The sequence below is a fragment of the Mustela nivalis genome, assembly GCF_964662115.1.
Source record: "Mustela nivalis genome assembly, contig: HAP1_SCAFFOLD_2706, whole genome shotgun sequence".
Taxonomy (NCBI): domain Eukaryota; kingdom Metazoa; phylum Chordata; class Mammalia; order Carnivora; family Mustelidae; genus Mustela; species Mustela nivalis.
The window spans coordinates 19,779-44,931 of NW_028133959.1; the positions used below are offsets into that span (position 1 = coordinate 19,779).

Here is a 25,153-nt window from a genome sequence, read left to right on the forward strand (position 1 = left end):
AACTCCTCACCCTCGGGCTCTGGGGCGCAGGGAGGTCCTGGGGCTCAGACCCCAGCGCGTCCCGTCTCTGCCCCGTGGCTGATGCCGGCCTCCGGGTGTTAGCATTTTAGAAGCAATTCTGTGGCCTGAGTGCTTTTTGTGCCAAAAGAGAGTTCTGCCTGCCACTTCTTCCATGTAGCCTTCCTGGACTGAATCTGGCAGCCTTTCCAGGTCTCTTCACCCATGTTGCGGCTGCTGCGCCTCCCCTGTTTGGACAGGGACTGTCCTTCCTGGAGGTCCCTGTGAGCTCCCAGGCCATGGCCTCCTTCCCCAGTCTCACTGATTGCTTGTAGTCCCCAAGGGGTGTGTGCATACGTGTGTACGCGTACATATGTGTGTGTGCATATGTGTGTGCATATGTGTGCACACATGTGCATCCGTGTGTGCATACATGCGCGTGTGTGTGCGCGTGCATGCATGCGCAGTGTAAGGGGTGTGGGGTGCGGAGGGTGTGAGGTTTGGGGTTCGGGTTTTGCCCCTCCCTTGCAAGCCCCTCTGCATCCCTGGGGCAGGGAGCCTGCGTCCGGTGTCCTGCAGCCCCGCCGAGCAGGGGTCAGTTAAGCGTGTGGTGACCAGCCAGTGGCAAAGCCGGAGCAGGTTCAAAGTATGACTTTTAAAGAACAAGGCCTGAGCACTCCTCTGCTCCTCAGTGGGGGGGGCGGGTAAGGGGCTTGGCCGCGAGGAGCCTTGCACGCGTGTGGAGGGGGGCGGGCCGGGCCTCTGCAGGCGGAGGATGTGTGGGCTTTTTTTGCCTTTTCTTTGTAACGTTCCCTTCCTGGCCAGAGTGTCTCTCTCCAGAAGACTCCAGAAAACACGCCCAGCCCATTGTCACCCAGGCTCCGGGAAAGTGTCTGCTGCGGATGCTCTGTGTAAACAGGAAACACCCGAAGCCAGGGAGGGGGGTGGGGGGGCTGGGGACAGCAGGGGTCCGGAGGGGGCACGTGTTGCAGGGGGGCGGCAGGGGTCTGGAAGGGGCATGCACTGGTGGTGGCTGGGGACAGCAGGGGTCCGGAGGGGGCATGCACTGAGGGGGCTGGTATAGCCACCAGACTCAGCCACCCCAGAAGCTCACACTGGGGCAGTTGTTGGACACTTGGGCCTGTGCCGTCCAGCCGGGGCGGGGTGGGGCGGCACAGAAGCTGGCGGTGGGTGCTCCTTCCCCTGGTGGCTACCCCCCTCCTGGTTCTCAGACTTGGGCCAGGGGCAGGCAGTGCCTTGCGGGGCTGGGAGCTTTGGGTGCATCCTGGCAGCCGGCCTCTCCTCCCTTCCTCCCTCCTTCCTTCCGGCCAAGCTTTCTCCTGCCTCTCCCTCCCCTTCCTGGGGGGAGCAGCAAACCAGCAGCAGCTCAGGGCCCCGCAGGGTGGGCGGTGGGCGGATGGGGCCCTGCAGTTGGGAGCTGTGGCAGCAGTGGATGCTCCTCCCAGCGACCGTGGCTACTGGCTGCACCCCTGCACCCCGCCCCTTGAGGCGAGCGGCCCCTGAGAAGCCCTGCGGTGTCCTGGTCTGATTCAGGCCCCCCCGGGCCCCCGGAGCACCTGGGCAGGGGTGGAGTCTAGGAGTGGCTGCTGGGCTTGGCCCTGGCATCCTGGTCCCCTTCCCGCTTCTAGGAAGAGAGGTGCGTGGGGGTGCAGAGACGCCCTTCTGGGCCTGGGAGCCCCGGGGGCCCTGGCTGCCTGGCGGGGTCTCCGTGCTCTCCCGTGGGGCCGGCCGCTGATGCTGTTTCGCAGAGTCCGTCTTGTCCCCTTCGCATCCACGGTGAAGTCAGAGAGGCGCCCATCCGACGGCGTGGAGGGGGCAGCCCTGGTCCAGGCCGTGGCTGGCTTCTGCAACACGGGTGTGTGCAGACAGGGAAGCCCGGGCTTGGCAGGGGTGAAGCCGGCACTGGGCCCTCATCCGGGGCTGGCTGCGGGCTGGGGAGGCACCCACAGTGGGTCCCTGCTTGCCTGGTGCGGGGCAGCTGCGGATTTCTGCACTCATGCCTTCGGGCGAGTCTCACGCCAGCGGTCTGTGCCTCAGTCTCTGTGTCTGTCTCGGATGGGCGGACAGGGCCGCAGGAGCCCCGTGGTTCAGGGACTGGCGGCCCGGCCTGGGTCCGGTGTGTGCAGACACCTCTCCCGGCCCGTCCTCTGTCGTCAGCCCCGCTGTTCCCCCCTGGGCTTTCTGGGGAAGTTATGACCCTCGAGGCACACGTGTTTCGGGTGCTTTGAGACCCACAGGGCAGATCTGCGGTGCCCACCCCCACCCTTGCTGACAGGCGCTGCCGGCCCCCAGTCCGCTGGGATTCCAGGTTTCATTCTCAAGTTCACTGAAGTGGGCAATCGATTTTGTGAGTGAGGCGTTTCCACTGGTTCGGCTGAGGCTGCTGTCAGTGGAGTCAGGGCGCCGGGGGCTTTTCCACCCCCAGCTGGACCGTGGGATTCTGGGCCGGCTTCGGCGCCGCCGATCCCACGGAATGGGGAGGAGGGGAAGTGTCCTGCGGGCCCGGGGCTGAGAGGCAGAAACGGGTAAATGCTCACAGGGGCTGGGCCTCTGGTGGGGCGGCGCGTCTCTGCGGGACCACCCCACCTTTCGGGCTGGCCACCCCCAGCATCTCCGGGGACAGGGTCGCACGGCCCTGGGTAAGGGTTTTGGCCAGAGTCGCGTGTGCTGCATCTCAACTGGGCCGCTTGGTCGTGGTGTCCCGCCGCATGAGGGGGTCTATCCCCCAAGACTCAGGGGGGCCGTTGGAACACAGTCGCCCCGAGGTTCAGGGAGGCAAGCGGTACCCGGAGCCTTGAGGGGCGCAGCCGGACCTGGGGCCCTCTGACCTGGGGTGTTGTGGGTGAGGCCCGTTTGCAGGTGGGAAGGCTGAGGCCGGAGGAGGGGCCCCAGGGCGTTCTGCGGGTGGAGGCGGCCTCGGGCTCCCCGGCTCTGCTGCTGTGCTGGTGCGTGCTGCCTGCCCGCGGGCAGTGGATTCGCCGCCTGAGCCTTCCTCCGGGGGAGCCTTCTTCCTGCAGAGCCTGCGGGGGGGCGGGGCGGGTTGGGGAGGCCTCATCAGCTCTCTCGTTGGGGCTTTGAAATCCCTGAGATGAAAGCATGTGTGGGAGGTCCCAGCCTCTCCCTGCAGCCTCTGGGCTGGCACACACCCCGGCCTGTCCACGAGGCCCCCACGGAAGCGGGCCCCGGGCACATCGGAAGTGGGCGTCTCTCCGGGGCCTCGCGGGTTGAGGGCCCGTGGCCGTGGGGGTGTCTGGGTGGGCGTGGGCAGGGTGGTGTGTGGAGGCCACAGAACTCGGAGCGGGGGTCAGCCTCCTGGTGGCAGATGTGCTATGCCCTGGGCCGCTGTGGGAACTCGGGGCCTCAGCTGTGTGTTGTAAGCTGGGCCGGACGCGTCCTCACCACGTGGCTCTCAGGCCCGGGCATGGGGTCCACCTTGTGGACATAGTGGGCACTCGGGGAGCAGCAGCCTCGTGCCTCTTACTGTCACGGCTCACCTTTAGTTCTTCCCCTTGGGTGCACGGGCAGAGGGGCCGGCAGCTCGTGGTGAGCAGACGTTCCAGGTGGACAGGCGGCTGTCTGGCGTCCTGGCCTGGATGGGCATCAGGGAGCCACCGCTGGCAGCCGTCCCCTGCTCAGCCTGCGCTGTCTGCTCTGGCCCAGCCTGCGCCCTGCGGCCGGGGCTGGTGGGTGTCGGGGGGCAGCTCCTTGTGCTCTGGCCTCCTGTGGGCAGGAATCTGCAGCATGAACTGTTAGGCTTGTTGTGGGGTTAGACTCCCCATGGGGGCGCCGGGGCCTGGCCTCGCTGTGGCCTTTGTGCTCCGCAGGGAGAAGGCCGGGCAGTGTGCGTTTCTGACCACCCTCTTCGGGTTCTTGTCTTACAGACTTCTCCACCCAGGTGAACTCCTCGTCCCTCAGCTCGCCGACGGGCCGAGGCTCCATGGCTGCCCCCTCGCTGCACCCCTCCCTGGGCCCGGGCATCGGTTCCTCTCTTGGCTCCCCGGGACAGCTGCACTCGCCCATCAGCACCCTGAGCTCCCCCATCAACGGCATGGGCCCGCCCTTCTCCGTCATCAGCTCCCCCATGGGCCCCCACTCCATGTCAGTGCCCACCACGCCTGCCCTGGGCTTCGGCACGGGCAGCCCCCAGGTAAGTGCAGAGGTGGGACCTTCCTGTGGACCCTGGGGGTGCGCTGTCACTCCTGCCCTTTGCCGCTGGGAAGCAGAGCCTCAGAGAGGAGGCTCCCACCTGAGTTTGAGGCCGGCTCTGGCCGACTCCCCAGCCCTGGACTCTCAGAGGTCATCAGCCAAGTTCGCTGCAGCTGGCTGTCTGCTCCAGTGGGCCCCTGCTGTCGGCGGGCTCCCTGCTCCCGGGGCGCGGCTCTGCAGGTGGGGGCTCTGTGTGTGTCGGGTTGAACCCGCTTCCCTGGAGCCTCTGCCCCTTCTTGGCCCTTCGCTGCTGAGCCTCTGCTCAGCCCACACCAGGGGCTTCATCACCCCTGGGCCCCGATCCCAGGGCAGAGACGCGCAGGCTCCGTGCAGATGCTCCCCCCTCGGACCAGGCCCTGGGCTCCTCCGCTGGGCTTGTGGTCCTTCCCACAGTCTGGCTTTTGGGATCGTCCATGAATCAGGAATCAGCTGGTGCTTGGCAGGGCCTGGCTCACTTTGGTTCTTGCGATGCGGATCCTGGAGGCCTGGCCCACTCTGTGCCGGGCGCCTCTTGTCCAAACCCCTGCAGACCTGTCCTGAGCTCTTCTGGAGGTCCTTGCATTGTGAAGGGGCCCCGGGGCCCAGTCGGGTCTCCCCTCTCCCAGCTCCGTGTACTTCCCGGTGGATTTCTGCTGGGTGAATGGGAGACCTGCCTGAGTCCTAGCCGGCTCTTCCTCTCTCTGCGGACGAGCGGTCCTCGCTGCAGTAGGGCGGCTCCATTCCCGGTCCAAGTCCAAGTGCACGTGCCACCCTTCTTGCCCCAGTGGGTGAAGGCCCCCGTGGTGGGGGGGGTCTCTAAACCATCTCCACGGAGCCTCAGGACGGCCTGCTGGGAGACACTTGAAGTGCAGGCGTCCTTGCCCAGAGCCTTACATCTAATTGTGCCCGCCGCGTCCCATGGGCTCCCAAACCCCCTCCTGCCACGCCACCTGCAGGGCAGCCCTCCTTGGCCCTGGCGTGGGAGGCCTGGGGCATCCTGAGCTGAGCCTGCCCGCTGGCTTGTTCTCTAGGGCTGGCCTTGGTGCAGGATCTTGCTGGCTTTTCCAGAGCGATCTTGGTGGCCCTTGGTGGCCGAGGGAAGGGAGCAGAATAGCTAGGGCCGCTGTCATGTCAGCTGGGCCCCAGAGCAGGCAGGAGGCCTGAGGTGCTGCATGCAGGAGGCTCTGCTGCCTTCCTGGGCCTGGCCAGGTCACCCCACCCCCACTCTTGCTGGCTGCACAGCGCCTTGCGGGGAGTGAGAGGGCACAGGGAGTTGGAGCCCGCACTAGCCCCTTGGGGACCATGATGGAGGCAGGCACCTGCCGACCCTCAGCCCCACGGGGGTCCTTGCTGGCCTCAGGCCTGCCACCAGTCCCAGACACCCCGAGTGCACAGCAGGAGCCCGGTGGTGGCGGTGACGCCCTTCAGACCTTGGGGGCACCTGCCCCTCGCTGCCGGTCACCTGTCTGGAGGCAGGGGCGGCGCGGTGCTAGGGAGCGAGGGGGTTTCGGGACCGCATCTGTCCTGTTCTGTTATTCTCTGCGCTCAGCTAGGTTCCTGGCACTTAGCAGGTGCTGGCTGAACCCGGGTTGTGTGTGGAAAGGGGCTCCGGGCCCCATGAAGCTGACACGGAGTCAGGGCAAGAGTCAGGCCCGGGGCAGGGCAGGAGGCAAACCCGTGTCCCAGATGCTCATTACTGTCCTGGGATCGGCCGTCTTTCTGTGTGTCCGTCCGTTGGGTGGGCCACAGGGAGTTTGCCACAGTCTGCGCACCCCTTCCCCCCGCGGTGCTTGGCCTCTCTGGCTGCCCTTCCCGGGTGGGCCTCTGTCTCCCTGAACCCTGCCGCCAGCCCCACGCCCCCGCAGCTCCTTCCTGGAGCGAGCGCAGCTTCTGAGTTTCAGCAGCTTGTCTCGGAGACCTGGGGTTCCCCATATTCATGGGTGTGTGGGTGGAGTTCAAAGGGGGGCATGCCCCACCCCCTCCCCAAACCACAACCGCGAAGTCATGGTTGCCAGAATAGGGAGGTTCTCTGCTGTTGTTGGGGGAGGCCCGGCGCTCAGCCGAGGGCTGCCTGCTCGAGCCCACGGCACTGAGGGAGGGGCAGTCAACACCCGAGCCCACCCCACTTGGCCCGCTGTGTGAGCTGGGCCGAGTGCCCAAACGGCCCCGCATCTCTTCCTGGTCTGGGGGCTCCATCAGCGCCAAGCCCAGGAGTGTCCCCCGCTTGTCCCAGAGCCTGCCCGCCGCACCTGGCCCTCCGTGGGCGGCCCCGCGACCAGGCGTCTCCAGCCCAGTGAAGCTTCCCCGGTGCGGGATCCTCTTGGGCCAGCGGGGCGGCCAGTGCTGGGGGGTCCTGTGGCTGTGAGGCTCTGGGACGGGGCGACCAGCTGAGGTGGGTCGTGCTGCAGGGTTTGCCCCTGCCTTGCTGGCAGCGTGAGGCCTGTGAGGCCGAAGACCTTCTCCATGTGTGGCGGGCCTGAGCCTTCCACCCTGGTTCTGGCTGTGGGTGATGGCCTCCCCTGTGGGTTGGTGAGGGGGGCCTGCCGTGGGCTCCGGAGGAAGGGCGTGGTGGGTGCGGAAGAGAGGAGCCTTGTGAGGCGGCAGGAGACCCTGGTGGGGCACGGAGGAGGCAGGTGGTGATTTTAGTAAGTCCTGGAGGCTCCGGTGGGAACTGAAATAGATGCCAAGGGTCTGAAAGGGGAAGCGAGACGGGCCCACCCTGGCCACAGCACGCGGCCGTCGGGCTCCAGCGTGGGGCTGCTGGCGCCGTGGGTCTCCCCAGAGGTGGGGTGGGGTGGGCCACAGGAGGGGAGCAGCCCCTCGTACGTGGGGCGCCCGCAAGGTAGAACGAGCCCCGGGAATCGGTTTGTCCTCTGTCCGGGAGCTGTGAACCCACCCAAGGCCCATCAGCTTGCAGCTGGGCAGGGGGAGCAGCATGGAGAGGGGGCCCGACCCCAACAGCCTTGCCCTGGTGGCCCTGTGGGGACCACGTACGAGTTGAGGCAAAGAAACGAAGTGGGTGGCTTGTGTTGAGTGGGTCTCCGGCCCGGCCTCGTCTGCACGCGCGCAGGGTCTCCTGGGACGACTACTTTGCTCGCAGGAGGCCTAGGCCTGGGAGGGCAGGGGTGCTCCAGCACGTGGTCGGGGGCCTCAGCACTGACCGTCCGTCCTGCCTGTGGCTCCTTCCCATGTGGGTCCCCGGGCAGCCTCCTCCCTGCTACAGCCCTGCCTCAGTTGGCCCGGGGAGGCACCAGTCCCGGGTCAACTGAGGAGGTTGGGAGGGCAGGTGGCCCGCTGGCCGCCCAGCATGGTGCGGGCAAGCACGGAAGAGGAAATGCCCAGGTTCCTCTCCCTGTGCTCCCGGTGGGTCCAGCCTCATGGAGACCTGCCCAGGCTCCCACGGTGCGGGGACAGGCCCCCTGCTCTCGTGTCCTGGGTGGCTCCCTGCGGGTGGGTTCATGGGGACTGGCTCGGCGTCCCCTTTGTCCAGGACCGGCTGGCGGCGCCTCCTCCTGGAGGCCGAGCACTGAGGCAGCTGCCCCGGCATCCGCTGGGTTATCCGGCCGCAGCCCTTCGTCTCGCACACCGGGGACCGCGAGGGCAGAATGACAGTGATTTCCCCAAAGGCACACCGTGAATGGAGCGGGCCTTGCTGAAGCTGCACTGTCCCCCCCACCCCGTTCCTCCCCTGTCCCTACCCGGCCTGTGAGCCCCGCGGTGCTGCGTCTCTGACCGCCTGGCTGGGGTCACTGAGCAGCTGTGGACAAGCCAGCCTCTTGGGGCCCCGGTTTCCCCTTCTGCAGCACGCGAGGGGCTCCTCGTGCTCACCACCTGCCACTCCGAGGCCTCAGCTTCACCTGCTGTTCCGCCAGTCCCCGGGCCCGGGAAATGGGGTTGGGGGGCGTTCCCGCGCTCTGAGGGGCACGCACACATGAACCCGGTGTGGGCTCTGGGGCTCTTACAGACTGAGCCCCTGCTCAGGCCCCTGTCTTCCCTGGGGGGCGCTTCTGGCGCCTGGGGACGGAGCAAGTGGGCCTGCTGGCCTTGCCGGGGGGCTGCTCTGTTCTTCGCGGTGCCCCACCCGGGTCCTGCGAGGGTTAAGTGTCTTCACGGAGCCGCTCGGCCCAGGACCGAGAATGGGCGGGGGACCACACGGAGGCCCACGTGGAAGGAGGCTTTGGGTGGTTTCTGCTTCGTGTGCCTTGAGCCCACGCTCTTCCTGCCCCTTGAGGAAAGGGGTGGGGGGCAGTTTGGGGGCCGTGGGGAAGGAAGGAGGCGAGGTTCCCACTGGCAGGAGGGGCCCGGGGCTACCAGGGGACAGTGTGGTGCCTGCCACCCTTCCCCACGGACGCCCGCATCACCCGGTTTCCGCCTCCATCGGGTTTGCAGAAGTGGGGGTGCGGGGGTGCCGCGCGGCTGGGGTCCTGGCACCGGGGGAGAGGGGCTGGCCTGTGGGCTGCCGTGGGGAGCATCTCTGGGCGCTGACAGCAGCCCTGGACTGGACGCAGCAGAACCAAAACTGCTGTGTCACCGCTGTGTCACAGCCACCGGCGGTTGCCGGGGTGACTGGTGAGTTTCCCACGCTTCCTCCAGGCGGGGCGGGGCTGGGCGCCGAGGGGGTGCTGGCTTGGCCCTGCACGCCTGGAGCCACATGACCCGGGACCCCCACTCTGATCCCTGAGGCCCTGGCAGGGTGGCCTGCTGACATGGAGCCCGACTCTCTGGTCTGCTGGGACCAGCCCTTGGCACCCACCATCTGTGGGTCGCGGTTCCCCCGAGTGCCTGCCTCACGGGGACGGTGGCGAGTACACGCGGTCTTGTCCAGGGCGTGCGCAGTAATGGGGCCCGGTTCTTGTTCTTAGCTGAATGAGGGGCGGGGGCATGAGCAGGGCCTCAGGGGTCTTCCCCTGAGGTCTGGGTCGGCTGTGGGCAGAGCAGCCTCCTGCAGCCTGGCGGCCGCTCAGCACAACTAGGCCCTGCCCCTCCCGAGCTGTGTGGCCTGTGGCGGGCAGGGCCCCCCTCTGAGCCTCGGTTTCCCTCTCTGTAAAGTGGGGTTATGTTGGCGGCTCCCGACCGCGGGGTAGGTGCTGGGGACCGTGCCGACCCACCGGACACCCCCACTTGTCCCTCCTCAGCTCAGCTCACCCATGAACCCCGTCAGCAGCAGCGAGGACATCAAGCCTCCCCTCGGCCTCAATGGTGTCCTCAAAGTTCCGGCCCACCCCTCAGGGAACATGGCGTCCTTCACCAAGCACATCTGTGCCATCTGTGGGGACCGCTCCTCAGGTAGGCCGCCACGGGACCCGACGGGCGGGGCGCGGGGGCCGGCCGGGGCGGCGCGGTCATGGGCCTCTCCCCGCAGGCAAGCACTACGGGGTCTACAGCTGTGAGGGCTGCAAAGGCTTCTTCAAGCGGACGGTGCGCAAGGACCTGACCTACACCTGCCGGGACAACAAGGACTGCCTGATCGACAAGCGGCAGCGGAACCGCTGTCAGTACTGCCGCTACCAGAAGTGCCTGGCCATGGGCATGAAGCGGGAAGGTGGGCGCGGGCGCCGGCCGGGGTGGGGGGTGCGCCGCTGCGTCCCGCCTGCCTGGGTGCTCGCTGCCTGCGGGCGCGGGGCTGCGCGGGGGCTTTGCTCCACCTTCCCTGGCACCTGCTGCGTGCCCGGGATCGCTGAGGGGGGACATCCGTCCTTCCAGCCCGGTGATGGACTAGCGTCGATCAAACCCTCCTCGTGGTCGTGCCATGAGGTCGTGGCAACCCGGTGCGTGGTTTCTGGGGCACCGGGCCAGGTCAGAAGCACCGTGAGGGCCGAGGTGGGAGGTGGGAGGTGCGGTCGGGGCGGGAGGAGCCCAGGGCCGCGGGTGCCTGCGTTTCCTGAGCGGCGTTTCGGGGTCTGGCCAGGGGCTGATCAAGGCGGCCAGGGCGGGGACAGCACGGAAGAGGGGGCGGACCGGAGCAGGACACTCTGGAGACCGAGCAGGTGTCCCCAAGCCCACCAAGTGCCGGGGTTGCCCTGGGCCCCGCTTCCTTCTGCGCACCTGGAGGAGGCTCCCTGGGTCCTCAGAGCAGTCGGACTCTTGGGCTGGGGTATGGGGGCCTGCTTTATGGACAGTTTGTTAGGGGCAGGGCAGGGGGACAGCTGGCATGGAAGGTCACTCCCCTGAGGCCACTGAACTTGTTAAGTGACTCAGCCAGACTTGGGCCCGAGTCCTTGGCCCCAGCGTGGCAGTGTGACCTCCCTCTGCCCAGCCTCTCCCTGTGGGCCTCAGTTTCCCCATCTGTAGGCTTGCCGACCGCTGCATCCTGCTGGCTCATTCCCTGGGTTACTCTGCTCCTGGGCTCAGATGCAGCGGGAGGGGCCCATGTCGCTGGCGCTCGTACCCAGGGCCTCGTGGGAATCAGGGGCTCCGTGTCTGCTCCTGTCTGAGCTGCCGCTGCTTCTGACGCGGTCCCCAGGCTGGTGGCCCACCGCCAAGGACTGTCACCTGCGGTGCCTGTGGCTGTCCTCTCATTTTCTTTTCTAGCTCCTCTGGTGCTTGGGGAGAAGCTGAGACCCAGACGGGCCGTGCGGTCCTGCAGAATTTCCTGCTCCGGGCTGCAGGGGACAAGCAGGACACGGTGCCGCTCCCGGCAAGGGGAGCCGCGGGCTCCGGCACTGAGCCGCAGGGGCCGGCGCCGTCCGTGGGGAGTGGGTGCCCCCAGGCCTTCTGGTTGGGTGCCTGTTCCCTGTACTGCTCGGTCCACCCACTCTTCCTCGTGCAGGTGGAGGGGCTGAAGCCGAGGGTCCAGGGCTTGCCTGAGGTCGCACGCCAGGTGGCACGCAGGCGTCTGGCTCCCAGTGCTGCCCTCCTTCCGCAGGCCATCTCGGGTGGAGGAAGCCTGTGCCCGGCCGGGGGACGTGTGCATCTGGCCCCGGTTCCCCTGGATGCCGCTGGAACCAGGGAGGCCTTGCTGGGGGAGGTCCATGCAGCTTTGTTGCTGGGACAGGAACTCGGGCAGGGCAAGCATGTCGCAGGCAGTAGACCGGTGTGTGCCCAGGTGTGGGGCCTGGGCAGAGGGCTGGGTGCCGGCATGCTGCGGGAGGCTCGGGCTCCCTTGAGGACAGCCTAAGACAGGGCAAGCCTGGGTTAGTGCCGAGACCGCTGGCTTGCCAAGGCAGCTCTCCTGGTGCCAGGCGCCATGCTGGGTGCTGGGCGCGAGCACTGAGCTGTGGGCAGGCGTCCGCTGACCATGATTGTCATGTTACCAGGCAGGCCCTCGCCCCCGGTGGGGTCCGTGTCAGTCGGGGAACCCAGCTGCGGGCCGATGTCCAGCCTGATGCCCTAAGACTGGAGGGTGTAGGGAGAGTGTGAGCCCAGCCAGAGGGCGTGCGTGTGCTCAGGCCGAGAACACGAGCCGGCAGAGCTGCTCCGCGAGGCCCGGACGCCGTTCCAGGCCCCAGAGAGTGACCCTCCCCCCAGGTCCCTGGACGGCTGCGGAGATGCTGAGCTCTTCCTCAGCCTGGCTGCTTTGGAGCCTGGGCGCCATCAGACTCCAGCTGCCGCCTCCCCTGCCCGTCCTGGGAGAGACTGGGTGAAGCCCGTCTTGTCCCAGTGCAGCTCCAGGGTCCCAGGGAGGAAGAGGCCTGGTCTGGCTCCTGCCCTGGTGCCCTCGGGGATAGGGTGTTGTGTGCAGGGCCTCACTGGGCACCCTGCCCCATTGCCCGTGCTGCTGGGCTTCTCGGAGACAGACGGGCTGCAGAGGTGGGGGGGCTGGGCTGTCCCCGTCAGCTCGGTCCGGAGTCGCTCCAGCCTGTGTGTCTCTTGCCTTGCTCTCTCATCTGATGGATAAATCTGGTGCTTTGGGTGCGTTCCTGAGGTAGCACATGGCTCTCAAGACCTGAGTTATGGGCCGTTAGATAAATACCTGATCCTGGCAGGGCCCACCTGCTTCTTGCCTTGTATTGGATTTATAAGTCACGAACGGGCAGTAAAAACCCTCCCACGGAGCTCTCTCCTGCCCGAAACACAGCAGCACGCAGCCGGGCCCCTTCCCTGTGCTTGCTCAGTGCTCGGGGCCCAGTGCACAGCCTCTGTCTTGAGTGGAGTGACCAGTGGCCCCAGTGTGACTCTGGCGCCGGTCCAGCAGGGAGCTCCAGGGTCTCCCAGGCCCCGAGGCCTGTGGCTGGGTGCTGGGAACTGCCCTGTCCCCCCGGAACTCTCCTGAAACCGCTCCTTTCCTCTTTGTTGTCTCGGAGACGAACTGAGGCCCCTGGCAGCAGCAGGGCAGCGCGGCACCCCCGGGGAGTGGGGGCCGTGCCAGCCAGGCTTGGCCTGGAGCGCAGAGGATGGGAGGTGTTGGCTTCCAGGCTGGCCTGGGCTGCGGGGCCCTGCAGGGAAGCTTGTGATCAGGGCCCCGGGACGAGCGAGGAAGCGGGCTGCACCCAGACGGTGTCCCCCAATGCAGCGTGGGACGGAGCAGCTCGGGGTTGGCATCCGGACTGGCTGACCCTCAGGGAGAGCTCAGGAGTGGCTCGCTCTGGCTCAGAAGGGACCGAGACCCCTCCTTGGTGCTGGCAGATAGCATCTCTGTTGGGCAATGCAGGGGCCTGCGTACACAAGCACCGGCTTGGGACTCGCTCAGCCGCATTCCCGGGGAGGTGGGGGCTGCGGCCCAGGTGGGAATGCCGGCCTCCGGCCAGGCTGTGCCCGGGCCTGTCTGCTGGAGCGCACGGTGGCAGGGCTGGTGGGGGGCGCTGCTGGCGCTCCTGGTCTGATGGGGGCCTGGCCCCACCTGGGGTGACGCCCGCCGGGCTGGAGGAGCGCCCTGCTGCCCGCCTCTCTGCTTCCTTCTTTCCCCTCCAGGAAGGCCTCTCCCTGCTTCCTTCCTGCCTCCCTTTGCTTTCCGAGCTCCGTCACCTGACCACGTGTGTGCATGCGTGTGTGTCTGTGTGTGTGCACGTTTGCATGTGTGTGTGTGTGTGTGCTTGCACAAGTACCCCACACATTCCTGCTGTGGACAAAGAGCCCAGCTGGGTTCCCGCACCGCCCCGGTGACATCGAGTGGGTGACTGCCTGTGCCTGTTTCCTCAGGTGACCATGGTGGCGCAGCGGCTCCCTGCGGAACAGGACAGCGGTGATGTGGGGTGGAGAGCGGAGAGCGTGTGTGTGTGTGTGTGTGTGTGTGTGTGTGTGTGTGTGAGAGAGAGAGAGAGCATGTGCAGGGTCACTCTTGCATGCCGACACCTTGTCCTGGACTGAGTACCCGGAGAGCGGGAGGGACGTGTCCGCTGAGCTGGAGAGCCGGTCGGCGGGATGGTTCCTTCTCTGGGTCGGACGAAGGGGCTCTGGGCCGTCAGTCCTGTCTGTCCTGGGGCTGTACACGGGACAGAGGAAGGGCCCAGCCAACTGGCAGCAGGCTGGGGTGCTGCCTTCCAGAGACACCCCCTGCCCACGTCCTGGCTTCCTGCCCAGCCCAGCAGCCGGGAGGGGTGGCGGTGGGCACCAGGACGGGGGTGGCCTGCTCTGCCCCCCCATCCCCACATCAGCATCTCTGCAGATGCTCGGGACCCCGGTCTTGTTGGGTGTGGAACCCCCTCCCAGCCTGTGCCTCTGTGGTCTTCCCAGGGTCCCACAGGGCTCCGGCCTTCGGGTATAATGAGGCCCCGTGTTCGCAGACGCCTCCTGCCTGAGGCTTCCCGGCGCCAGCACAACGTAAGGCAAACATGACTCTGTCTGAAAGGTGATTGAGCTGGCAAGACATAAGTCCCCGGGCTCCCTCCTGCCCCCTCCGTGTCTATAAATAAAACCATAATATTTATAATGATGCCATGCGGAGCTGCCGGCCTCCGCGGCTTCAAAGTGCCTCACGGAGCGTTGGCTCCTTAATTCGCGCCGCCCCCACGGAGCAGGCAGGTGCTGGGGACCTCCACCCCACTCTGGGTGCTGCCCCCGCCTTACGGCCACCCCGTCCGTCCCGTCTGTGCAGTGAGAGGAGACCCACCACCGGCCGCGTGTGAGGAGTGTGGGGGCAGGAGGCACGGAGCTGTGAGCGCCTCGAGGGTCCCGCCCGGGGCCAGCACGGTGCTTCCCCGCTCCGGGGCCGAGCACGCGCAGCCACAGGGCTGTCCAGGGCGGGGCAGGACCCAGGAGGCCGGGCTGCCCGACTCCTGAGCCTGGAGCCGCCCACTGTTCCGTGAGCTCAGCCGGGCCCCTCGGCTGCTGCGGGCCTGTCGCCCCAGCTGGTAAGACGAGGTGCCTCTTGGCGGCCTCCTGGCTCTAACAGCTTCGGGTTCTGCCCAGAGCACAGACCTGGAAGACCACCCCATCCTCGGGGTCTCAGGGACACGGGCCCGCCTGGACGCGGGTGTGTCACCCTGGTTGCCGGCCTTGTGGCTCGGGTGGTTCTCCTGGACTCTCACCCCCTGTGGCCGAGGAGGACCGACGAGGGGCCCAGCCCCCACCCCCTGTTGGCGTCCGGAGGCCCGGCTGGGGAGGGGCCAGAGGACGGGCAGCCGGCCGCAGCCATGCCGGCTCGAGCCCCCGTGGACACCCCTGCTGTCCGAGTCTGTGGAAGAGCTAAGCTCGCAGTGGCTCGGACTTGGGGCCTCCTGCCGGGGCTCCTGGCCCAGCTGGTGCGGCGTGAAGGTGTTGGCTGACGCCGTGTGGATGGCAAGTCCCTCGCTTGAGTCGTGCTCTGGGTCCCAGAGAGCGTAGCCTCTGGCTCGGGGCTGGGCCCGGACAGCCACTTGTCCGTGCACGAGGGACATGGGGCCTGCCCTCAGGGGCCCACGGGTGGTCAAGAGGTGTTCATGTGGACGGTTAGGGAGCTGTGGGCCATGTTGTGGGAACCCCTGGGGCCAGCACCATCGGGGACCCCCCACACCCTGGGCTGCAGGCGTGAGAGCAGTGAGGACCGGCCGATCCTGGGAGCTGCGGACGCGGGAAGCAGGGCCCGCTGGGAGCCAAGGCTGGGCAGAGAGGGTGCCAGAACCGCGTCACCCGCCCTCCTGCTGGTGCCTCAGCGTTTGCCGAAGCCAGCGCAGGGCCCGAGGGGAGAGGGACGGGTCAGACGGTCTGAGTTTGGGCCCTCAGAGCCAGAGCCGGGGGGTGGGTCCAGGGTTTCTCGGAGGGGTACTATGTGTGGTCCCCTGGAGAGCTCCGGCCCTTGGAGAGGAAGCCCAGCTCCGTCGAAGGCCCAGGGCTGTCGCACTCAGGAAGCCCCGGGAGGGGCCGTATCTTCTGCTCTCCAGAAGGTCCTGCCCCAGGACGCTGGACCCGGAAAGAGGGCACTGAGTGTGGAGTCCCACAGGAGCGTGAGGGGTGACGGCGGGGTGCCAGGCTGTGGCTCTGCAGGGACTGGGGCTCCAACCTGGTTTTGGGGATGTCAGTCTGCGATGGGTCAGAGATAGGGAGTGGGAGGTGGCCTAAGGAAGACCCGGCGGAGGGAGAGAGGTCCCAGCGTGCGGCTGGTAGCCTTGGGAAGGCCTCGAGGCCCCTTGGCTGAGCCGGCCCCTCCAGGCTGGCCGGAAGCTGGGCGGTGGGCCCGAGGCCCTACCTACAGCTGTCGGACTCCGCTGACCTGAGCTGGCTTCTCTGCGGGGGCGCGCCCTGGGCGGCTTCAGCCCCCCGCGCACGTCACTGTGTGTGATCTCCATGCTCTGCCCTGGGGCCCCCCGCAGCGAGCTGTGTACCAGAGCCTCGGAGCGTGATCAGGGACGGGGGTGGTGAGGGTCTGGGAGGTGGTGGGAGGTGGTGGGAGCTGCTGCCACGTGGCCCGAGCTCCCGTCGGGTGGTCTGGGCATCTGTCCGGTGAAGGTTCTGCAGGGCCCGTGGAGTGTGCTGGGCCCAGCAGCCTGGTCTGCTGGCGGTGGTCTTTGGAGGAGGGGCTGCCCGGGGCCATCTCCTGAGAATGGCTGCTGCCCTGTTCTGAGCCCTGGGGTTTCTGGTAAGGGGTGAGCAGCCGGAGCTGCTTGGGGTGCTGTGAGGGACCCAGGCCCGGTGTGTGCGTCCTCACTGGTGAGGAGCCTTCCGGAGCTGGAGTGGGCCCAGCTTCATCAGTGCCCCTGGGCTCTGCAGCGTGGGGCCATTTCCAGGCTCTTCCTCTCCTCTGGGATGGGCATGTGGACGGAGGTCTGAGTCCCGTCACCAAGCTCCCACTCTGTGATGGGGTCTCCAGGGGCCCCAAGAAGCCGAGGGTCTTGTCTGGGGCAGGGGCAGAGAGCCGGCCCTGCGGAGGCCGTGGCCACCCAGGGGTCTGGTGCTGGGGCGTGTCAACGCGTCTGGGGCTCAGGAGAGCATGACTGCAGAGGGTGGCCTTGGGGGAGGCCCGTCCTGGTGCTGCTTTGACAGCCTCTGGGGGCCCCAGAGCCTAGCCATCTCAGGCTTGACCAGCGCCACGTGGAGAGCCCTTCCCGGCCCGTGGCACGTCTCCCCACTGCTGACTCGCTTGCCCCAGGCCAGGGCCTTTGGTGCTCGTACCAAAGCAGAGGGGGAGGAGACGGGGGTCAGCCCGGGGGGCCGCAGCCACCTCAGGAGCCGTGTCGGGGGCTAGTGGGACTCTGGGGGGTGGGGGTCCGTGGCCCAAGGTCTGTAAGCAGACCTCTCCACGTGGGGCTCCGTGGGGCTGCTTGGAAGTCAATGCCTCCGTCTCTGCCTCTCTGTCTCCCTGCATAGGCTTCCTCCCTGCTAGGCCACCCCCTGACCACCCTCTGACCACCCCTGTGCTCAGCCCTCCCCCCCAACCCCGACCAGGCCAGCCCGGGGCATCCTGGCTCACACTAGGGATTGGCCTCCAGCTTCTGGTCTCCCTTGGGACCCTTCTTCTTTCTACAGCTGGAGACGCATGTGCCGTGCTGTCTCTCTCCTGTGGCTCGTCAGACCCTGTGCAGGAACGTGCCTCCTGCCCCCCACCAGTACCCCTTGCGGTGTTTCTCCAGCCAGTGGGAGAGGTCTCCGTTCATCAGGAGCGGCTCTGTTCCGGCTCTGGGCCTTTGCACATGCTGCCGCCTCTGCCTGAACTGTTACCTGTTTTTTTTTTTTTTGCCACTTCTTCCGGGAAGCCTTCCTGGTTTTGTTGGAGTCCATAGTCCATTGAAGCTTTTTTCACTGTATGCTGGGAGTGCTGCTCAGCAACCAGTCAGCTGCATGAGAGCGGCCTTGTGTACTCTGGCCGCTGTGTGCCTGGCCCTGGACGGGTGCTGGTGTGGCCCGGTGTGTTGGGTGGATTAATGTAGGGTGGTTGTACCCTGTGTTCTGGGCACTCTTGGCCACCAGAGGCCAGACCTGGGACAGAGGTGGGGCAGGGTTTGTCCAGCTCTGAGCCATGCCTCCCTCTGTGGCCCCGGCGGGCGCGCTGGCTCGGCTGGGGCTGCTTGGCTCCTGACGGCTGAGGGAGTCGCGGGCTGACCGCCCCCCCCCCGCCCCCTGCAGCCGTGCAGGAGGAGAGGCAGCGGGGCAAGGACAGGAACGAGAGCGAGGTGGAGTCCACGAGCAGCGCCAACGAGGACATGCCGGTGGAGAGGATTCTGGAGGCGGAGCTGGCCGTCGAGCCCAAGACCGAGACGCATGTGGACGCAAGCATGGGGCTGAACCCCAACTCGGTGAGCTCTGCCCCTGCGCACACGGCCTCCCCCGGGGCGGCAAGGCCAGCACTGCTCGGGGACCGTTGGCCCCTGGTGGGTGGTGCTGGAGGCCCCAGCTGTCAGGGCCAGCGCTGAACGCCAGGACACAGCACGTGCGGTCCGGCTGCTTGTGGCCTCGGGCCATTGCTCAGCTGGGTCTCGGGAGTCCTGTACCTGCCCCCGGCGTGCAGGCCGCGGGGTGGCTTCACCTGTGTCCTCTTGTGGGGTCAGGGCTGGGATCAGAGCCCTGTGGCTGACCCTGAGGTCACAGCAGCCTCCCTCCCTCTGTCCTCCGCCTGGCCCAGAGCGGCCCCCACCGTGCTGGACAAAACCAGCTCGTGCCCTGCAACTCCAGGGCCGTTGCACGTGTGGCTCCCCCTGATTCCTCCTCAGGCTTCTGTCTGGCCCGAGGTGTCCCTTTTCCCGGGGGCCCCTTTCCCGCCGGCCTGCCTTCATGGCCCTGCAAAGCTGTGTCTGGCCCCATGACGGGGCACAGGGCTTCCTTCCTGTCCCCCAGCACGCGGCAGCCAGTAGTGGGGCGTGTGGTGTGTTGGTGCCTGGAGGTGGTGGTTGGTCACGGCCCAGCTCCAGCCAGGACCCCGCCTGCCCGTGGGCACTCACACAGAGCCCAGGCTGGGAGGGTCCCGTGTGCTCGCCAGGCCCCCGTGGCCGGGTGATGGGCCGTGCCTGTTCCCCTGCACTTCCCCGCACACCGCGGCCCCCCTCAGATCCGTGCCCTGTCAGGGAGAAGGCGCACATGGGGCCGACCCCTGCAGTCCCAGTGAGGGGAGGGGAGGCCAGCTTCGAGGCGTTCACGGTTGCACAGGAACTCCAGAAGGAACTGGGAAGTGGGCAGAGGGTTGCTAAGCCAGGACATTCTTAGGAGCAGCCGGGGCCGCCCTCTGCTCCCTGGTGTGGACCCCACAGAGGGGCCGGCTGAGCAGGGAGCGTCATCTCGTGCCCAGCAAGTGCCTGCCTTCCTGCCTGCCTGGGCCTGGGCTCTCCCCGCACGGGGCTGCCCCGAGCCTCTGAGGAGCCGAGTCTGGCCATGGTGGAATGCACTAGAACCCAGCCCTGGCGTCTGGCGTGCTGGCCGCTGGGTGCGTCTCACGCGGGGACTCCATGTGGGTGGCCCCTGTGCCCGTGCGAATCGCGGGGTGGGAGGAACACCCGCGGGGTGTGGCACAGGGCCCCGGGTTTCTGGATTGCACCGAATCTGCTGCCGGGGACGGAGGAGGGACTTGGGGTGAGGGCCAGTGTGGGGGCGCTCTGGGTGTTGGCACCCTGGGCTGGGGGTCCCTTGTGCCCCAGAAACCCTGGCTGACGCCTGTGTGTGCAGCTCCGTGTCCCCGGCTGCACACCCCAGCCCCTTCCAACCCTGTGGCCTCTGTGCCACTTTGTTACCGGGCCTCCCACATGTGCCCTCAGCGGGCCCTTCCCGCGGGCCCCGGGCGTTCAGACTGCGCCTCCCTGTGCGGCAGCTGTTTGCTGTCCAGGCGGGGGGCTCTTCAGAGGACGCCCCGGCCATCGTGTGTGGCTGTCGTCCTCCCCTCGCTCAGGACCCAGAGGGTCCGCTGGTCAGGAGCCCCGAGGGGACTCCCTGAGGCCCACCTGGGTTCCCTCCTCTGTGACAATGAGGGGAGAGTCTCTTCTGGCTAGAAGTTTCTGGAAGGGCCTCTGATGCCCCCATCTGTGTGCGGTCTCCACACCCGGTAGGAAGAAGTGACCCAGAGGCGTCGGCACGGGCCACTGTCCTCAGAGTGCCCCCCAGCCTGGCACTCGCGCCCCCTCCGTTTCCCTGCCTGTGACTGGGGGCACTTGGCCCACACACCTAGGCCTTCCTACAGCAGTGATTTCAGTGTCTTACAGTCCTGGAGGTCGGAAGGCCGCAGGCAGCGTCCGGGACGAGTCGCGGAGTGGCCGAGCTGGTTCCTTCTGGGGGGGACGTCCCTTCCCTTCCCGCTGCTGGAGGTGCCGCCTCCTCGGCCCGGGCCTCCTCCGGCGTCAAGCCGGCAGCTTCTCCCCTGCTCACGGGCTCCCGTCTCTGACCCCAGCCTCCCTCCTCAGGGGACCCCGCGATGACCCGGACCCCCCTCAAACCCTCCCTCGATCTTGCCCACAGAGCGGGGCGCAAAGCAGCACTAGCCACGGGCTCGGGGGGCGAGGCCACGGGCCTGGGGCCGATCTTCTGCCCAGGGCTGGGGCAGCACATGGAGCAGGAGCCCGGTCTGGGCCGTGCTCTCAGCCGGGCGCTCAGTGGGTGTCTCTCCCCCGCCCAGCCCAACGACCCCGTCACCAACATCTGTCAGGCCGCGGACAAGCAGCTCTTCACGCTGGTCGAATGGGCCAAGCGGGTCCCGCACTTCTCTGAGCTGCCCTTGGACGACCAGGTCATCCTGCTGAGGGCAGGTGAGTGACTGGGTTGGCCCTGGCAGGGAAGGGTCGGTGGGGGCAGAGGGCGGGGACCTGGGGGACACCCCTTTCTCCTGCAGTGTAGGGCTCCCGCCTGGCCCTGCCCCCCCCACCCACAAGGAGGTCATCAGTTTCGGGTCTCTAAGTGGCTTTCGGAGGGTCAGGGCGTGTCTGGGGACCCTGGAGGGTGTGTGCTCCGACCTTTCCCTGCCCTGAGGCCTCTGCTCCTCGCGGGGGGTAGGAGCACAGACTCTGGGGTTCGGGGCAGGCCTGGCTCCCGACATGCTCCAGGCACGCCGAGTGCAGGTTCCTGCTGGAGGGACAGAAGGGGCGGGTCGCCAGCTGTGCGGGGTGCTGGGCCTTCGTGGGGGGTGGCAGAAAGCACCCCCACCCCACCGGCCTCCTGCCCCACCGGGCCGTCTGCACGTGCTTGGTGCGTGGGAACGTCAGAGGGCAGCCCTGCCCCATGCCTGCCGGGCTCTGGGTGCGCTTGGGGTAGCGGGAGAGGTGGTGGCCGGCCCAGAGGTAGGAGGACGCTGGGCAGGCCCCGGGGGAGGGGGTTGGCAGGGAGAGGCAGAGTGATGCATTGTGCGCCCTCCGTGGGGGGACAGATGGTCTTGGGGCCAGCGTGGCCCGCAGCAGGACTCATCCCTGGCCTTGTGGGTGCCTCCAGTTGGGGCATAACACCTGACGCCCAGAGCCACAAGGCGAAGGTGTCGGGGCCGGGGCTCCTGACTCCCTGTGTGATGGGGTGAGCTCTGGCCTACACCGGGCCTCAGGTTCTCCTTCTGAAAAATGGGGCTCTAGTTCTGGAGGACTGTAGGTGGTCGGAAGTGGGATAGCTGGCGTGACGCTGTGCCGCGGAGCCCAGAGCCTTCGGCCCGGGAGTGTAGCTGTGGACAGGGCCATCTCTGTGGAGGCGGCTGGGGCTCCCGTCCACGGGACTCACTGAGAGCCCGGCACAGAAATCATTTCTATTTCGAGGTTTGCTTCCATACTTTCTCCTAACCCTGGACGCCTCCTCCGGTTTGTCTCTGCTGGGAGCACACGTAGAGGGAGTGTCCCGTCCGCCCGAGGCTCTAGGATGCGTTTTTTTTTAGTTTAAGAATCTATTATTTTGTGGTGCCCCACGTAGCATGCTCGCAGCTGGAGAGTTTGCCGCTGAGACCAGGTGGGCGGCCGCTCCTCCATGGCCGTCCCAGAGAGGATCCCCACATCCTCCATGGCACGAGTGTCCTGCCTGTGTGGGAAGGGACCTCCCGGGACGCGTGGGTTTGGGGAGCACGTGGGTTACACAGAGCCAAAGAAGATGTTCTGTGCGGGACTTCTCAGGGCCTTTACTGCCCGAGTTTGCACCGCAGAAGGAAGAGGCATGTCCTCAACATTGGTGCTCAGGAGCGTTTCTGTGCCACATCCCTGGGATGCGGGGTCCCCAGAACCCCCTGTGGGACATTCTGCAACAGTGCACGCTGCCTGCAGAGGGCTGAGTGGCAGCCCGTCCGGGGGGCCCCCGTGTGACCACGCCCCCTCCTCCCCCCAGGCTGGAATGAGCTGCTCATCGCCTCCTTCTCCCACCGGTCCATCACCGTGAAGGACGGGATCCTCCTGGCCACCGGGCTGCACGTCCACCGGAACAGCGCCCACAGCGCAGGCGTGGGCGCCATCTTTGACAGGTGGGAGCCCCGCCTGGGTTTGTGGCCCCCTTTGTGACCGGAGGGTGTCGATGTGGACATAGGAGGGCGAGGTTCTCGCCTCTGCACGTCCCCGTGCTGGGGACACCCAGCGCGCAGCGGGACAGGCAGATGGGCCTCCTCCGGCTCTCTTCCTTGAAGCCCTGCGCGGTTAGGAGGGCTGCGCCTTGGGGTCCACAGAGGCCTCTAGAAAGTATGGCTTCCTGGGATCTGCTTGGGTTTAAAGACATGGCCCCCGCCATGCTCCGAGCTGCCCGTCTGTGTCCAGCTGCTAGGGAGGGAGGCGACGGTGGCAGGGGGCGCGCTTAGACTCCAGCAGGCGACGTCAGGGACACCCAGCTTCTCCTTGCCCTCTTGAGTGAACAGAACGGGACCGTGGCCTCGGGGCACCCTCTGGAGCACCTGTCCTCTCTGACTCTGACCTCCAGGCTCCCAGGGATCTGTTCCCTGTGCTGCCTGCCGACCGTCGGGGACTCCCGGCTCCACGGGGTGACTGTCCAGGCCCTCCCTGGGCCACCGTCCTTCGTTCCCTGTCCCGTCTCTCCGACCGCTGAGCCCTCCCCGGGCACGGCTGTCGAGTTTTGGGGGCCCGTGAGTAGGCAGAGGAGGTCGGGGAGCTCAAGCCGCAGGGAGCTGCAGACAGACGCACGCCACTGCCCACAGGGGCTGGGCCAGCCGGGGGTGGTTCAGAGTCCTGCCCTCTGACAAGGAGCCACGGCTTGCTTTGGCCACGAGTGTCTGGTAACAAAAAGCGAAATGTCTCCCCGCCCGGCAGCTAGGTAGGGGAAGGGAGGCCACGTCCTGGGGAGAGCAGCTCTCCCGTGGGCTGCAGGGCCTGGCCTCGGGCCGTAGGGAGCCTGTCCTCAGGGTCTTTCCGGCGGGGGCGTTGGGGGGGCGCAGTCTGACTGGACGGCGGTGGTGGCCCGCTTCCTCTGCAGGGTGTTGACGGAGCTCGTGTCCAAGATGCGGGACATGCAGATGGACAAGACGGAGCTCGGCTGCCTGCGCGCCATCGTCCTCTTCAACCCCGGTACGGCCTCCCCGGCCCACGGCCTGCCGGCCAGCCCCAGGCCCCCAGCGCTCGCGGCCGCTGCGCCGTGGGGCCCGTCGCCCATCCCTGCTTGCGAGGGGAGACGAGCCCTGCCGCCGCCTTCTCACCGCGCTCGTGAGCACGACACCTGGCGTGGCCTGGGGAGCTGTGCTCACCCGTGGTGGTTTGGGTGCTGCGTCCAAAGCGTGGCCCCGCTCTGCCTGGAATCCCGGGCCCTGGAAGAGGCAGCCTCTCCGTGAACTTGGAGTGGGCAAGTTCTGGAGCCCGGGCTGGCGGTGGGGGGACGGCGCACACAGAGGCGCAGTGTCCTTCGGGGCTGCTGCTGGCTTCGCAGGGAGCTGGGGAGCTGGCCAGCCAGTGGGGAAGCCCTGATGGTGCCGGGGCGCTGGGCCCGGACCTCCCACTTTTCGTCAGCTCCAGTGCTGAGGGAACTGGCTGTGGGAGAGATGAGTGTCTTCCTGCGGGGACAGCGCACATCCAGGGGCACTTGTTCCCCAGGTTTACGCTCTGAGCCTGTGGTCCTGCCTGCGTGGGAGCCGGGGCCGCGCAGCTTAGCCTTGCCGGGCGCCCTCTCTGTTGCGGTTGCGCATGGCCTGGCTGCCGGCACGGGGTCCCTCGCTGCGGGTGCAGGAAGGACGTGGCCAGAGCGGAGGCCCCCTAGGCCTGGGTGCTGAGCTACAGAGAAGCCTGGCGCGTTCCTGAGGTGGCCAGGGCTCCAGGTGGCCTGCGGCTTTTGCACTGGACCCTGGTGTACCTGCCGGGGGTGAGGGTACTGGTGTGAGCCTCCCAGTCTGTGGCTCAGAGGTGGCCTGTCCCAGCACGGAGCCACTGTGGGGCTCACTGGCTTCAGATGGTAGCAGTGGGCAGCTGTGGGCTCCAGCGTCTGCCCCAGGCCTGTCAGGATGGGCCACCCTTGGCTGGGGCCAGACCTGGGGCCTTTGAGCCCTAGCGTGATACCATGTGACATGGTGGCTGCTGTGGAGGGAGATGGGTTCGTCTCTGTGGGCGTATGGGGTCGTGGGGAGCCCCGGGAGACGAGGACGCCGAGAGGAGGACCAGCCTGGGTGGGCTCTGACCGGGTCGGAAGGGCCGGGCTGGCTCACCTGCTCGAGCCCTGGGACGCCCGTCGCTGCCTCCCTAGATCCCAGCCCTGGGCCCTGGAGGCTTTGGTGGCTGGCGTCCCAGGCGCCTCTGTCTACGGGCTCCTGCCCCAGGGTCCCGGGGCTCAGGCTGGCTGTCAGCCTCTCCCCCCACTGCCCTGCGTACGGGTGATGGTTCTGAGCTTTCCTCCCTCTCAGAGGAACAGAGTCCCCAGTGCAGCCGGCTCCCACTTCAGCCTGGTTGCCCTGGTGACCGGGAGAGGGCGCCGGTGGCCCAGTGCACTTGACCCCCGATGGGGAAGCCGAGAGCCGGGACGTCCAGGCGTGGGCTGCAGTTCACGTGTCCAGCGAGTGGCAAGCCGGGACCCACGCTAGGACTCGAGGGGCGGCCTTGGGGGCGGAGCCTGTCCGGCTGCGGCTGGCCCCAGCCGGGCGGGCCCCCGGTGGGGAGCGGGCCTGGGTGCCCCGGGCAGCAGTCTGGGCTGAGGCCGCTGACCTGCGGCCCCTCCCCTGCAGACTCCAAGGGGCTCTCGAACCCGGCAGAGGTGGAGGCGCTGCGAGAGAAGGTGTATGCGTCCCTGGAGGCCTACTGCAAGCACAAGTACCCAGAGCAGCCGGGAAGGTGAGTCCCGGCCCGGCCTCCCTCGGGGCCTCAGGGGCCTGTGACCCCTGCCCCAGGCAGGACTGCCCCCGGCCCTTCTGGTACCTTTGTGTGAGTTAGAAGGCAGCACCCTGCTCCGTGGGGGGGAGCCCGTGCGGGGCATGGGGGATGTGCCCGGGCGCTCCCGCCGCCCCTGCAAACACAGGCCCGCGTGCAGCCAGTGCCCTAGGGCCTCCCCAGCCCCTCATGGGCTCCCCTAGAGCTGGGTCTTGGCATGCTTGCCCGAAGCGGGGACAGATGCCAGCACATGATAGGCGCTTGTACCCGTGTGCAGAGCTGTGCAGGCACCGGGGGTGCCGGGGTCCACAGTGCCGGGTGCACGGCAGCTGACAAGGGGGACTGTCTGTGGCTTTGGTGCCATCGTGAGTCTTGTCCTGACTCTGTCCGCCCCCCCGCACCCGCAAAGGGCCTCTCTCGGGAGGGCCATG

At 67.4% G+C, this 25,153-nt stretch overlaps 1 protein-coding gene across 12 annotated transcripts in view; it reads left to right on the forward strand.

The window, feature by feature from the left end:
• RXRA (retinoid X receptor alpha) overlaps positions 1 to 25,153 on the forward strand; it is a 49,348-nt gene that overhangs the window by 19,671 nt on the left and 4,524 nt on the right. For 10 of the 12 annotated variants that reach the window (XM_082751198.1, XM_082751197.1, XM_082751189.1 and 7 more), the window contains exons 2-9: positions 3,900 to 4,165; positions 9,339 to 9,489; positions 9,566 to 9,745; positions 17,620 to 17,789; positions 20,090 to 20,219; positions 21,763 to 21,895; positions 22,852 to 22,943; positions 24,581 to 24,686. In XM_082751198.1, the coding sequence (XP_082607324.1) occupies positions 3,956 to 4,165; positions 9,339 to 9,489; positions 9,566 to 9,745; positions 17,620 to 17,789; positions 20,090 to 20,219; positions 21,763 to 21,895; positions 22,852 to 22,943; positions 24,581 to 24,686 (1,172 nt within the window). In that variant the 5' untranslated portion in view covers positions 3,900 to 3,955. Of the gene's footprint in view, positions 1 to 830; positions 909 to 1,549; positions 1,874 to 3,899; positions 4,166 to 9,338; positions 9,490 to 9,565; positions 9,746 to 17,619; positions 17,790 to 20,089; positions 20,220 to 21,762; positions 21,896 to 22,851; positions 22,944 to 24,580; positions 24,687 to 25,153 lie in introns of those variants that run through there. The other 2 variants (XM_082751191.1, XM_082751192.1) reach the window with 2 other exon arrangements.